Consider the following 13,509-nt stretch of genomic DNA (forward strand, 5'->3'; position numbering starts at 1 on the left):
ATTAATAGATCCATAACTTGAGTTTCGTCTAACATATATACGCTATTGCTCAAAACAACAAGCTCCGTGCCCAATAATTAGTATTGCAATATGAGACACTATAACGTTTATGTTTGAAATTTCTATAGCTATTTTAGAAAGGATAAAAAATTAATCCAAATCTTCGTTCATAACTAACTATTTAACACTACTTAATTAATTACTTAATATAACCCAACAAAATGAATATAAATAAATACTTAACGTATAACTAATGATATAAAACTACTTAAATTATTGCTTAATCTAACAAAATGAATAATAACTATAGTGTTTCCAATGCATAGAAAAATTTCTGAATTTATGGTGCCACTTAAGAGAAATATTTATTAAAATATGAATTATAGAGATTAAATTATTTCTTCTGTTTTCTAAGTACATAGTTCCCATACAAATATGTAACATTTTATTTCCATACACCCCTATTCACGGAATGCACACCCCTAAGTGAGTGACATAAATTTTTAAAAACTGTAATTCAAGAATAGTTCAAAGTTTTAAATCTTTTCCAATTTTACTTAAGTTTCGTGCCATGAAATTTACTTTCTAATGCAAATTCTTTCGAGGGGATTCCAAAGTTCCACTACCTTTCGCATTATGTTTTTTTTTTAAATTTTAATACTTAAAAAGTGCGCAACTTGTATTCATATAATTATTTTCAAGTTATCTGATACCGAAACAACATATATTCATTGTATTTAGGCTCTGCAGAGTGTTTTGTCTTGTAAAGGTATCTTTCTTAAAGCAATTACTTCTGGGGAGTCAGAAATGAAATTGGCATCCGAGAAAATAATGACGAAACTATCATTTGAGGAACAAGAGAAAAGCACAATCAAATATGAAGTAAAATATTTCAGTTCTTTTTCATAAATCGAATGTAAGAGTTGATATAGTTAATCTATACTCTGACGTTTGTATAAAACTTTGTTTTAAGTTTTGTATAACGTTAAATGTGTTCATACAGCTTTTTTAATGCTACAAACAAGTGTGCATTTTAATGCTACATCATATTTCAATGCTAAAATATTTAAATTTTGAATTTTTTTAAAAAAAAGTTTAGGTTCATAAATTAGAGCTTGTTGAAATTAGCTTCCTTAAGCATCTAACTAAAGTAAGTTATCAATTAAAGTAAGCATCTAACTAAAGTAAGTCAGGAAAATAATTTTATTCATTTATTGAAATAGTTTAGTTATAGCTACCCCTTCATTTAAAAATGCTTCTGCTTAGTATTAAAGCAGAACATTTTCCGGATTTCATTAAAAGCATTAAATGCATTTTTTTCCCTTCTTTTTGCTTTGGTGGAAAAATTCTAGAACTAAAAGAGCAATATTAATTATCAGAAAGCTATTCTCAATAGTATAAATATAGGAAACGAGTAAAAATTTCTTTACCGGGTAGTTTGTTTGCTTACAAAATAAAATAGTTTAGGGTTAAGCTATAGGAGAAAACAATTCTGGTAAAATTATTGTACTACCATGGTAATGACTTCTGGTAGAAAAAAATACATAATTCTGGTTAATAATACAGAAATATACGGAATTTAAATCATTCAATTGGTAATTTTACTTTTCATATGGTAACGGTTGAACGGAAATTCTGGTTTTTAAAATTTTAGTTCTTATTACCACACACTTAGTAAAAAATATTAAACTGAAAAACAAACTTAACCAAATAAATGGTTTTTATGCCGTGCTTGAAGGTACCATAAAAAGACAAATTTAATCTCATTTACCAACCAAATTATTTCGCATATTATAATACCATATTTTATAGTCAATTTTTTAAAAACCGTTTGCAATGCACTTTGGTTGGCAAATTACCATGCTTTTTTGGTGTTCTCATAGGACCAGAAACACAGTACATTTTATCATATTCTGATAGGTTTTACCATAATTTTTTCTCAGTGCAATTTTGTCTTTTACTTCTTAATATTTATTTACGTACAGAAACTTTTTTTTCAGGCATCTAAAATAGCTAAAGAATACAGAGAACTGTTTCATGTATTCATAGAAATGAGACAACAACATTTGTCTTCAATGAAGGAAGCCTTGTGTTCTTTAGAGAATAACGAAAAAACATTGATGAATAACCTGAATTCAGAGCCTGGATATCTCGAAAATTTAAGATCTGAGGTACATAGTCTTCCAAGCATATCTAGAACAGCTAATTAAAATATAAGAATAACGTCTTTTTAATGTGGAATTTTCGTTCTCTCGCAGAGAAATAAAATGCATATATATTCCAATTTCCATAAAAATACTGATTCGTTGGAATTGGTTTGAGTGAAGTACTTAATATTAAAGAATTTCTGGAAATATTTCTTTAATCAATTTCTTCAATCAATAAATCAATTTTTTTATCAAGACGAGTTAGCATTTTTAGTTCATTCAGTATTCAGAGAAACCAAAATTAGCTCCAGGGGTTTCCAACTTACATGAGGCCGGGGGCCGCAATTAAAAACACCAGTCAAATGGCGGGCCGCCACTTTATAAGAATTTTATATTTGAAGGAACATTAAATATTAAATATTACTGTCATATTTTTATCAAATTGTACAAAATAAAGGTATTGAATTACAGACTAAAATAAGAAGTAGATTTTTACCTGAGAAAAAATTGTTTTTGCACCTTTGGTATGTTAAATTTCACAGAAGCGAAGAAATTAGTTTTTTTTTTTTAACGAAAGAAAAGTGTTTTAAACCCATAAAGCAGAGTTTTTACGAAAATTTTCAGCAAAATAAAGGACAAATAATATATTTTAGTTCGCGGGCCACAAAAAAGGCTTCGTAGGCCGGATGTGGCCCGCGAGCCTCCAGTTGGTAACCACTGAGCTAGAAAATCAAATTTTAAGTTTGAAAAATTTTAGTGTAAGACAGTTACTTTATTTTTGCCGGAAAATGATCTAAAGTTTAATTGGACTGTGTAGAGATAATGAGACAGCACCCAAGGTTTCAATATAATTTACGGAATTATCTAGAATGGAAAAATTTGGGAGAAGATGTAGCTGGTGACTTTGGTACCACGAGTTAAATATGCCTGCTGCAGTTAAAACACACTTAACTTCGTCATTTTTGTCAATTTAAAAAATAATAAATTGATAGAATATAAAATATATCAGAAATAGACAAATTTTAGGGTAAATTTTAAAAAAAACTATTAAAATTAAAAAAAAAATGCAGAATTGACGAAAATATGGAATTTTATCAAAATTAGGTGAAAAAAAGCAGTGGTGTTATGCTATTCTTTTATATACTCCTTCTTCTGTTGTGGGTGAATTCAGCTTGAAGCTGTCAAGAACCGATGGGAGCTCGATTATAATTTGATTAATTGAACGATTATCATCCGGTGTAAAGCTTTATTTGATATTCAAAACTTCTATTATATTGGTCAAAATTTTGATGAGTGGTTAATTCTATTTGGCGAAAGATGATGCTATTTTGTTTAGTCCTCCATGTTCCCATAACAAAACAAAACCTCTGGGGGTACTGATCCAGGAGTTTCCTTGTCTTCTGGATTGGTTCAAAATTACAAGGCTACGGAGTTGAACATTAGAAGTCGTAAACCCGAAAATTGGGCTGGCTGTTCAACGACGGATATAAAACTATTTTGCTTATAATTAATTGAAGATGATTTTAAACTTCTTAATGTCATTATTTAAGGAATTTCAGTTGATGGTTAGGTATTCGATATACTCAGAGCAAGGGTGAAGACGGGTAAGGAGACCAAAAGATTTGCCTCTCCTAAACTATGAAAAACGGTGTAAAAAACAATCTTAATTTTGAATAAAACTTAAGATTACATAATTTAAAAGATACATAAAATTATAGTGAAAGTTTATGAATTGTTTTTAGTTTCTTTCCCAACTGAACACTAACTGCAATTTATATTTATAGGTTACTTCAGTTTGTAAAGATCTTATAATTGGATCCATGGAAATGAAGATGAGAGAAATCAATAACATTCAGCAACAACTCGTTTCCTTGAATGATGTTGAGATGAAAACAAAGCAGTTTGTTGATGAGTTAGGTAAAGAGAATAGAGAGCAATCCTTTGCTAAAGTGAAGAAGGTACGGCCCAGTTTTTATTGAACCAAGCTTAAACAACGTGAAAAGAAAACAAATGCCACATAAAACAGAAATCTGATTGTTTTAGTTCTGTAATGAAGAATTTACTTCATTGTTGAAACACAAAATGATAGATGATAGACAACGCATAGATGGGAATAAAATTACAAATAAGTTACAGTAAAGAAAGGAGGGATAGATTCAATAGGAAATGGAAACAAGATCGGATAAGGATGTCAATCAAAAGTACAGGTTTAAGAGGAAAAAAATATGTGGGTGTACTTTGGAGGGGAGGGGGGGTGAGAACCCCTCATATGTCAAAATGCAGAATTAAAAGAAAATCGATTTCCTATCTTTTGGGAAGAATGGGATGCTAGAAAGTCGATGATATTAATTATCAGAGTTTTCCAAATCTGAAATAATTCCCAGAAATCTAGATCAGCACCTCATGGGCAATGTTGATTAATTTTGGGAGAAGAAAACTTAAATGTGGTTAGAAATCCAGCTGTGCATGGTATCACGGTTTAGTATTATATCTCAGTCTAATAGCAAACACTTCTTTTATAACTTTTAAATTGAAGAGGAAGGGTTGGTTTGTCCAGTATCTGAAAGATCACGCTTAAAATAAGTTCAATAAATATGTCTCCCATTATTGTCAGCTATGAGTTCTTCAAAGTTTTTGAAATTTGGTTTATGCACAAGTGAGAAAACAACTTTAAAATCAAATTGATTTAAAATTGCAACTAATTCTAGGATATTGTGGTAAAGTAATAAAATTACTGAAGTGTGAATAAGAAACTTTTCTGGATTCGTAATTATCTTTATGTATAATAGAATCTGCGATATAAAAAGAACTCCGCGGTCAAGAACGATAGTTTTAAGGCAAAGGAATAACAATTATAGCAAATTTTACAGGCGAGGTAAACAAGCACTCAAAAGGTATCTATCCTTTGGTTTAGGAGACGGAATAAACGTTTTCATTCTTTAAACTATACAAATCACAATTCAATACAGAAGGCCGGGATAGCCTGGTCGGTAGGGCGCTGGGCCCATATCCAAGAGGTCGTGGGTTCGATCCTCGCCTGTCGAAGACTCCCCGTGTAGTAAATGGTGACTGATGCACGTTAAATCTGTCGAGTCTCAAAGTCCTCCATGTTCCCACAACAAATCAATACCTCTGGGGGTACTGATCCAGGAGTTTCCTTGTCTTCTGGATTGGTTCAAAATTACAAGGCTACGGAGTTGAACGTAAGTAGTCGTAAACCCATGAAATTGGGTCGGCTGTTCAACGACGGTTATAAAATAAAATAAAATTCAATACAGATCATGTCATTATTAAAGGCCGGGATAGCCTGGTTGGTAGGGCACTGGACTCATGTATGAAAGTTCGTGGGTTCAATGCCCACCGGCCGAAGACTCACCGTGTAGTAAATGGTGACTGATGCACGTTAAATCTGTCGAGTCGCAAAGTCCTCCACGTTCCTATAACAAATCAATACCTCTGGGGGTACTGAGCCAGGAGTTTCCTTGTCTACTGGATTGGTTCAAAATTACAAGGCTACGAAGTTGAACATTGTAGTCGTAAACCCAAAATTTTGTCGGCTTTTCAACAACGGATATATATGTAAAAAATCAAAACAGATGAGCCACGAAGTCTCAGGGGATAGAGCATTCGCCTTCCAATGCGGCGAACCGGTTTCGAATCCCAGTCGATATGAATTCCGGATCCAGCTTGCACCGACCACAGTGCTGACGTGAAATATCCTCAGTGGTAGACGGATCATGGGTTAGAGTCCCCTTGCCAACAGGCTAATCGTGGGAGGTTCTTGTGGTCTGCCTCTCTTTGTAACGCAAATGTGGGTTGGCTCCATTAAAAAAGTCCTCCACGAAAACAAATTTCTCCCAATACTAGATCCAGGAGTTCCCTTGCCTTACAGATAAGGTTCAAAATTACAAGGTGTACATTAGTAGTCGTAAACCCATAAAATTGGGTCGGCTGTTCAACGATGGTTATAAAATAGAATAAAATTCAAAACAAATGGGTAATATAAGCGAGATAATTATCAATGTTGCATTATTTTTAATAATTTATGAGATACTCTCATTTAAATATTTTTATATTTCGTTTTATAATCAAAGCAAAAAGAATATTTTTTAATTTATTTTACTGTCATTCTTTTTTTTTCATCTTATTTATTTCTACAAGCGTTAATTTTCCCCAAAAAATATTCTGCTTATGATTCTGTTAGACCAATATTGTCTTTTCAGTTTATTTCAAAGTAATGCAACAATTAGGCATAGGTGAGGTCATCTCATACCTGATGTGACGCTAACGAATTTTTCGACACTTCCTTTACAAAACTTGGACGATTAGGTTATCTTTAAAATTTAGAGAAGCCTACGCGGTTCGAGTCGAGGTTGCTGCCTACCTCACCCAGTTAAGGTAGCATCCATGCATGTCATGACTTTTCTTTTTAAATTGAGTCTTTTACTCTGTGTTCAAGAAATGCATGGACTTGATAATAATAGGCTAGTTGTGAATTGATAATAATATTTCACAATTTTTGAAAGGCTTTATTATTAATATGGTTCAGGATTGAAATTAACAGTTTTGTTATTTTTGTTGTGAGAATTTCTGACCACGTTTAGTAATGCATAGGCATGCTGTTATTGTCAGGAGTAAATGTCTGTACAGTATTTTGAAATGTAGTTTATAATATTCGCATGTTTTTTTAGTTTTTTTAGTATATTATGTATACTCCTGAGGTTTGTCTGATTGAAAATTTGTTGGGCAGTAAATATAAGTAAACTCTGATTGCGAAATTTTATCGATTGCAAAATTAAAGTAGAAAATTACTTGAATGAAATTATAAATTTAAAAATAAAAATATAAATTTATAATTCTTAATATTAAATTTAAAATAAAAAACGTAAGGTTAATATTTATCTCTGCTGCAGGTATAGTCAGTAGTTGTCCCTTTATCGTTCCGCATAGCTCCAATTGGTTAGATAATGAAAGTTTTTCTTATGGGGTTTTTTCTTTTGGGCTAAAAAATACTGCTTTTTGAATACAATAAGGAACGTTGAATGCTTGATCTTTTTAAACTGATATTTCTCAGCAATATACAAAGTGAAGGTATAATGTTAATTATAAATGAATTTTAATACCTCTATTGTAATGATTTAAATGGAATGTCTTTATTTTTCAGTTTTTTTTCTTAGCGCAGCCTATGAAGAATAGTTTTTTTTAACGATAACAAATGATGCCTTTCTATAATTCTAATAAATAGCCCCAAAATGCTTTATAATAGCCTTAAAATAAAATATTTTATACTTTTTATATTATGTACTTTTGAATAGCCTTAAAAAAAACTCAAAGAGTTGTGTTATTTAGCATGTTGCCTAATTATTATGTTAAATTGTGGTTATTAAGTAATTTGATTCGGTTAATATTGATGTGAAAATATTTTTTTTTAAAAATTATGAATTAAAAAGTTGATAGAGTTCATTTTTATTTATTTTAAGCATATTTCTTATTTACATTAATTGCTTCAAACTCTTGCTGATTTGTTAAACATTTTGACTAGTTGAATGATGTTTTTACAACTATTAAGAAGTTATGCTCCTTTACCATTGAGAGAGCTAAAGGAGGAGTTAAAGATGCGGACGAAGAACTTCAAATGCTGAAAGGAATTTTCGAAAGTTCCACAGTGAGTACTATAACTGAAAATAACTAACTAGTTATATATTGGTTCAAACTATAGCATACGTGTAGAAAAAAATAGACAGGAATACGAAGCAAAATGTTTTTTCCTCTCCTAAGAACTACATAAAATGCTTTGATTCGTATTAGCTTTCTTTTTTCTTAATTCAAATAACTGATTCAAATTTAAAAGATCATGAATGGGACGATTGTGCTGATTCAAACTAATTATGTTATTGAAAGCATATTATATAGAGAAGTGCGTAATATAAAGCATTAATCTTTAAATAAAAATATTTGGCTAAATTTTAATAAGAGATATTCTGTTTTTCTCGCAATAATAGTGAAAATAAAACGTTTGTAATATTGAGTAAAAAAATAAATCGATTAAGTTTTTTTTGTAAAAATATTTTAATTTTTTTAAAAACTTGATTGAATACGAATTGTTTTTAAAGTGATTTTCATAATTTTTTTATTTTTCAGACTGAATGGTATGAAATTAGTGAAAATAGTGACTAAAGAAAAACATCATCAAATTCCTATAAATGCATGTTATGTTCGCGTAAATTACCGACATTTTCGAAAGTTTTTTCTTAAAAATATTATTTAAAAATAATTTAATAAATCTTATAGTGCAGATCGCTTTTTCGTCGAACAGGCGCTCTTTGTCAATTTGCACATTTGTGTTATTAATTTTTTATTTAGTTGAAAGAGACAACATTGTTGATTAAAAATTTGTATCAGTTTAATATTTCGGAAACGTTACTGCCTGTTACATGGTAATACTTGATGGTGAGGACCACATTACAGATTTTACCAACATTATACATGTCATACACCATGGACAGTTTCATTGATAAAACACACTTCAAAATAAAAAATGTGTATGAAAATTTGAAGTTCTACTCAGAGAAAAACAAATTCTGATAAAATTAATGTACTGTATGGTAATTCTGATAAAAAAAAAGCTGTAATTCAGTTAATAAAAACTAAAATATACGGAATTTAAACCAGTCATTTGGTAATTTTTTCCATTCAAACGGTCACAGTTTACAGTAATTCTGGTTTTAAAATCATAACTCTTTTTGCCACATAATTAGCAAAAAATACAAAACTGAAAAGTAAATTTATCCGAATAAATGATTTTTTCATGCCACACTCTATAGTACAATGATAAAATTATAAAATTTTAGCACACATATAAGAACAATATTTCATTCGTAATTTCACCAAAATCTTCGAAAAAAATTAGCAAGTTTTTTGATGTTCTCATAGAGCCAGAGACATGGTAAATTTTACGAAAACCCCGCAGTTTTGACCATACTTTTCTTCGGTCTACTAATAATTAAAATACTGAGTGAATGAAGGTTCTAAGTCACCTTTTAGAGAATTTGAGAACGTTATCGTAGAAGTTAAATCGCTGGCAATTCCTAATAAAAATAGATAATAATTGCGTTTTCCCTTTATTTATAACTTGAAAATTTCCGATTTGTGAAATGCATAAATCCTTAAAATTTTGGTGAAATGTTCACGTAGCTTTTGCACTCAAGGCATTTTATAATGCTGTCAAAAGAGAATCTTTTTAAGGTTATCCGTCAACCAAATGCTTTTGGAACATTCTTCCACTCCGAAAAAACTCAAAGATTGTCATTTAGTATTTTCATTCTTAGAAATCTCTGAAATGAAAAGATTTGAAAAATCAATTAATGTTTTATAATTAAATGAGACTAAAATATAATTTCAACCCATGACCTCGATTTTCCCCCCAAAAATGTCACTTAAAACTTTATAAATTTCTTTAAATATAGTTCACTGTCACAAACACGTACCACTCGCTACGAGAAAACTATATTTTTAAACATTTTATCAGGAAGATCCTTCTAGTTACAAAATTAATCAATAGATTAGACCTTACAAACCTTAAATGTCTAATTAATTAATTTCTCTTCTGGCATTGCAGCAGGATTCTTTAATAATTTCGACTTGCATCCAATTATTAAATATCAACATCAGAAGAAAGAACGATGAAATTGAAGAATTAATAGAGAAATCCCAAAATGTGAAGATGTTTGCGGAAAGTTTAAAGAAGGTAACAACTGTAAATATACATATATTTAAAGATTTGACGCAAAATGCTTTTTATTATTCCTGTTCTATAATAATTGTGCTTGGGCAAATGTATTGCGCATGTAGGAGAAGAAGTGCAAAAATACACCTAAATACAAAATTGTAAAGGTCATTCATGGGAGAAATATTTTTTTTCTAATGCCCACCTGGAGAATGACCTAAATCATACAGGTATCTGAAGGGCAGATTTGTTGGCCATTTTTCTAGGGGCACCATATTAGGTGAGCCGAAGTTGCTCTCACAGTAAGGACAGACAGTACAGAGAATGAAAGAACATCCATGCCTTGTCCGGGATTTGAACCCAGAACCTTTCTGACGCAAGACCCTGACCTCTTCACAGACAGGTCCGCTCATGTGACAAATATAACGGCAAAATAAAGCATTACTTATCAAAAATCATTACTCTACGTAAATTATTGGTAGAGAAAATGAAAAAAATGTTATTTGCCAAGAGTATATTTGTAAATATGTAAAGAAAAAAATTAATATCCGAGCCATGAAGCCGTAAAAAATTGTTTCGTATAGTTCAAGGTAAATATTGAACAAATGACGGATGAGACAGAATATCAAAATTAAAGAAAGTTTGATGTTTTCATACCATTTGGTTTTTTTTTATAACTCATTAAGATCTCATTGTTTTAGAGCTCGAATTACTTAGTTTAAAGTCAGTTAAATATTTAATAACTAAAACAAGCGCATTAAAAAGTCTTCAACCACTAAAAAGTGTTTTGCTGAATAAGATAATCAGTTAAATTCAGGGCTGAAAGTCTCTATATACCAAGACGGAAACGAGCAAAAATTGGTCCGAAAGGCATTTCATTCTAGTAATTTTTTTCGAGAAATATTAAATTTCTGTAACTACCAAGATTTTTTCTTACAATTATAGATAAAACGGTTTCTTTCCTGAGAAAAAGTAGATAATGGTGAATAGTTGGAAAAGGGAATAGATTTATCCCTCCCTAAAGCATGTTAAAACTGAAATGGTTTTACTCCCAGCTTTTCATCTTTTCCGTCTCGCTTTTACCCATTTTTGAATTAAGGTAATAATTTGCACTTTTGGTAAATTCGTCCTGATTCACTTACTGTAGAAGAAGTACAAATTTTATTCTTAATTAGGACAAAGTGGAAACAAACATTGTTGAAAAGAGTGCTGCCATTAAAGAGGAAACAAAAGAAGACATAAATGTATGTATTTAGTTATTCTCTTTTTTTATTTTTAAGTGTTAATTTCGTTATTGTACATAAAAAAAATTTCAACTCAATCTGAATTTAATTTCCCTTATAAGGCTAAGTCCGAAATGAAGACCTTAAAGAAGAATTCTGACATCAACACAGATATAGAAGAGGAAGATATAGATGTATGTATTTATTTAAGCTTTTTGTATTGTTTTAAAATTCAAGCATATCATTGTTTTTACAAGTTGTTAATGTCCCATTTTAATTCAAATATAGATATTTCTTTTAATGTGCACATCCGAAATTTGCAGAAAAAAAGAAGTATATCTTCTGTTCCTATTAGTAAATCATACACTGTAAAAAACTCTGGATTAAAAACTGGCGCTTTGGGTGCTTCATACGTAAAATCATTTTGTAAAATCGTAAAATTTAATACCGCTACAATAATATTTATTTAAGTAGATTGATTCATCACGGAATTTATTACTGTAAAAATTTCAGTATATCACATTTTTTGTTCCGTAGCATATCCTGTTACACATGGATTTCACGGTAAAAAAAGTACTGGTACCTTGAATGCCAGTACTTTTTATTGTAATTTAATCCAAATTTTTTTACAGTGACAGATCATGACAGTTTGTTATTATAAATTTCTGTGTTTTTAAGTGTTTCTGGGATATAAGAGTTTGTCTATCACGCCTCACATGAAATTAATTTTAAATATATATTCGGACAAAAGATAATCGTATTTAAGATTGACTGATGTATCTGTGTCTATGCTTGGCTGATAAAAGTGAATACATGATAATTTTATTGACATTCATATAAAAAACCTGTGTAAAATTATAATTTCTAATCGTTCTTCTACCACAGAATCACCTACTAATATCAGCTGCTTATAGTTTTAATTTCATTAGCTCTTTTTTCACCTCTTTTTACATCCATAGTAACAGTCAATGAAATTGGGTTTAAAAACACAGGTTTATTGTAACACTATTTATTAAAGCGATATCAAAAATTATGCAATGATCATTTTTGCTAAATTTTGCACGTCATTCTTGCTTTTCCTGTCCAATATAATGTTCAGCTACTTAGTGTCTATGGCATTTTTGGAATTTGGCGTCTTGGTCACTTCTTTCATTATATATATATATATATATATAAAGAGAGAGAGAGAGAGAGAGAGGTGTGTATGGTGTATGCGTCCAGTATGTGTATGTAATCAGTACTTTTAATATCATGCTGACTTTCTTTAAAAAATTTTTGTATTGTTTGGTGATGCTAATCCTGTGCTTTCCTATAAACTTTTAGTTGTATAAGAAATTGTAAACCTATAGGGTTTTAATGTAATTCTATTTTTGGCAAGTCACTGTACACTGCAAAAAAATGGAAATGCAGTAATATCGCCTTGTTTTAATAAAAAAGGAAGGAAATAGTAACAATAATAAAACTTCTATGACTAATAACTCTAAGTGATTGTGTTTTTATGGCCTATGTATTTAGCAGTCGAAATATTTTATCAAATATTTTATCATGTATCTAAAACAATGAGAATACAGGTTCCAAGACGGATGTTTCAATTTGAGAGATGGGAAACTTTTCTTCATTCTGCATTTATTCCTATTTCACTGCAATTTCTGCAATTAGCGATCGCAACGCTCGAGTACGCCGTCTAGCGGGAGCCTGTAAATATCGGACATTAATTTATCACGTTTTCATTTAGTTCCATCAAAGTCATTGACTGAATCAGACGCCATTTTTTAGCAGCAAACAGGAAACAAAATTTCCCTAAGGAAAAGGCCGAAGAACTTGAAAAAAATCTCCAGAATATTAGTAAATCTTTCAGGAACAGAACACGCCAAACATTTGAAGAAAAATTCCTCAATAATTTTTAATTTCTATTATCAACAAACTTGCAACTGATGACTTCCGATTTCGGATACTGTTACAGATGTGTGTATTAAGGTAAAATGCATTTCTTCTGTCTTCAATTCATTACGAATTAAAGTGAAGTCAACATTGCTTTCGTCATTCCAGTGAATAAATATGAATTCAGAACATACAGAATTGTAATAGTTATAGAATAGTATATATTTCTGTATCCATATAATTCGGAAAACAACAATAAAAAATTATCCAAGTTACTTGAAATAGTACCATTTCTGCTGATTCTTAATTAATTTAAATCGTTTTCTTGGTAAGTTTTTTTTAATTTTGAAAGAATAAGTTCAACTAGAATTCAGCTATTCTGTTTTTAGCTACATATTCAAATTCATATCAATTATAAAATTTTGCTGTGTAGTATGTTATCTAAAAGTAATGAAGGTATAAACTATGTATCTATTATTTGAGAATAAAGTTTTCAAACAAGGAACTTATCATTTTGGAATTCTCCGGGAAT

The 13,509-nt window shown here is 30.3% G+C and overlaps 1 protein-coding gene across 1 annotated transcript in view; it reads left to right on the forward strand.

Moving 5' to 3' along the window:
• Nucleotides 1-13,509, forward strand: part of LOC110283236 (uncharacterized) — a 160,886-nt gene that overhangs the window by 61,703 nt on the left and 85,674 nt on the right. Inside the window, exons 35-41 of the mRNA XM_087156878.1 lie at nucleotides 742-882; nucleotides 2,001-2,171; nucleotides 3,932-4,105; nucleotides 7,690-7,812; nucleotides 9,766-9,894; nucleotides 11,049-11,117; nucleotides 11,219-11,290. Of these exons, the coding sequence (XP_087013004.1) occupies nucleotides 742-882; nucleotides 2,001-2,171; nucleotides 3,932-4,105; nucleotides 7,690-7,812; nucleotides 9,766-9,894; nucleotides 11,049-11,117; nucleotides 11,219-11,290 (879 nt within the window). The remainder of the gene's footprint in view (nucleotides 1-741; nucleotides 883-2,000; nucleotides 2,172-3,931; nucleotides 4,106-7,689; nucleotides 7,813-9,765; nucleotides 9,895-11,048; nucleotides 11,118-11,218; nucleotides 11,291-13,509) is intronic.

Source organism: Parasteatoda tepidariorum, chromosome 1 (genome assembly GCF_982258835.1).
Source record: "Parasteatoda tepidariorum strain Cologne lab strain chromosome 1, Ptep-v5.0, whole genome shotgun sequence".
Classification (NCBI taxonomy): domain Eukaryota; kingdom Metazoa; phylum Arthropoda; class Arachnida; order Araneae; family Theridiidae; genus Parasteatoda; species Parasteatoda tepidariorum.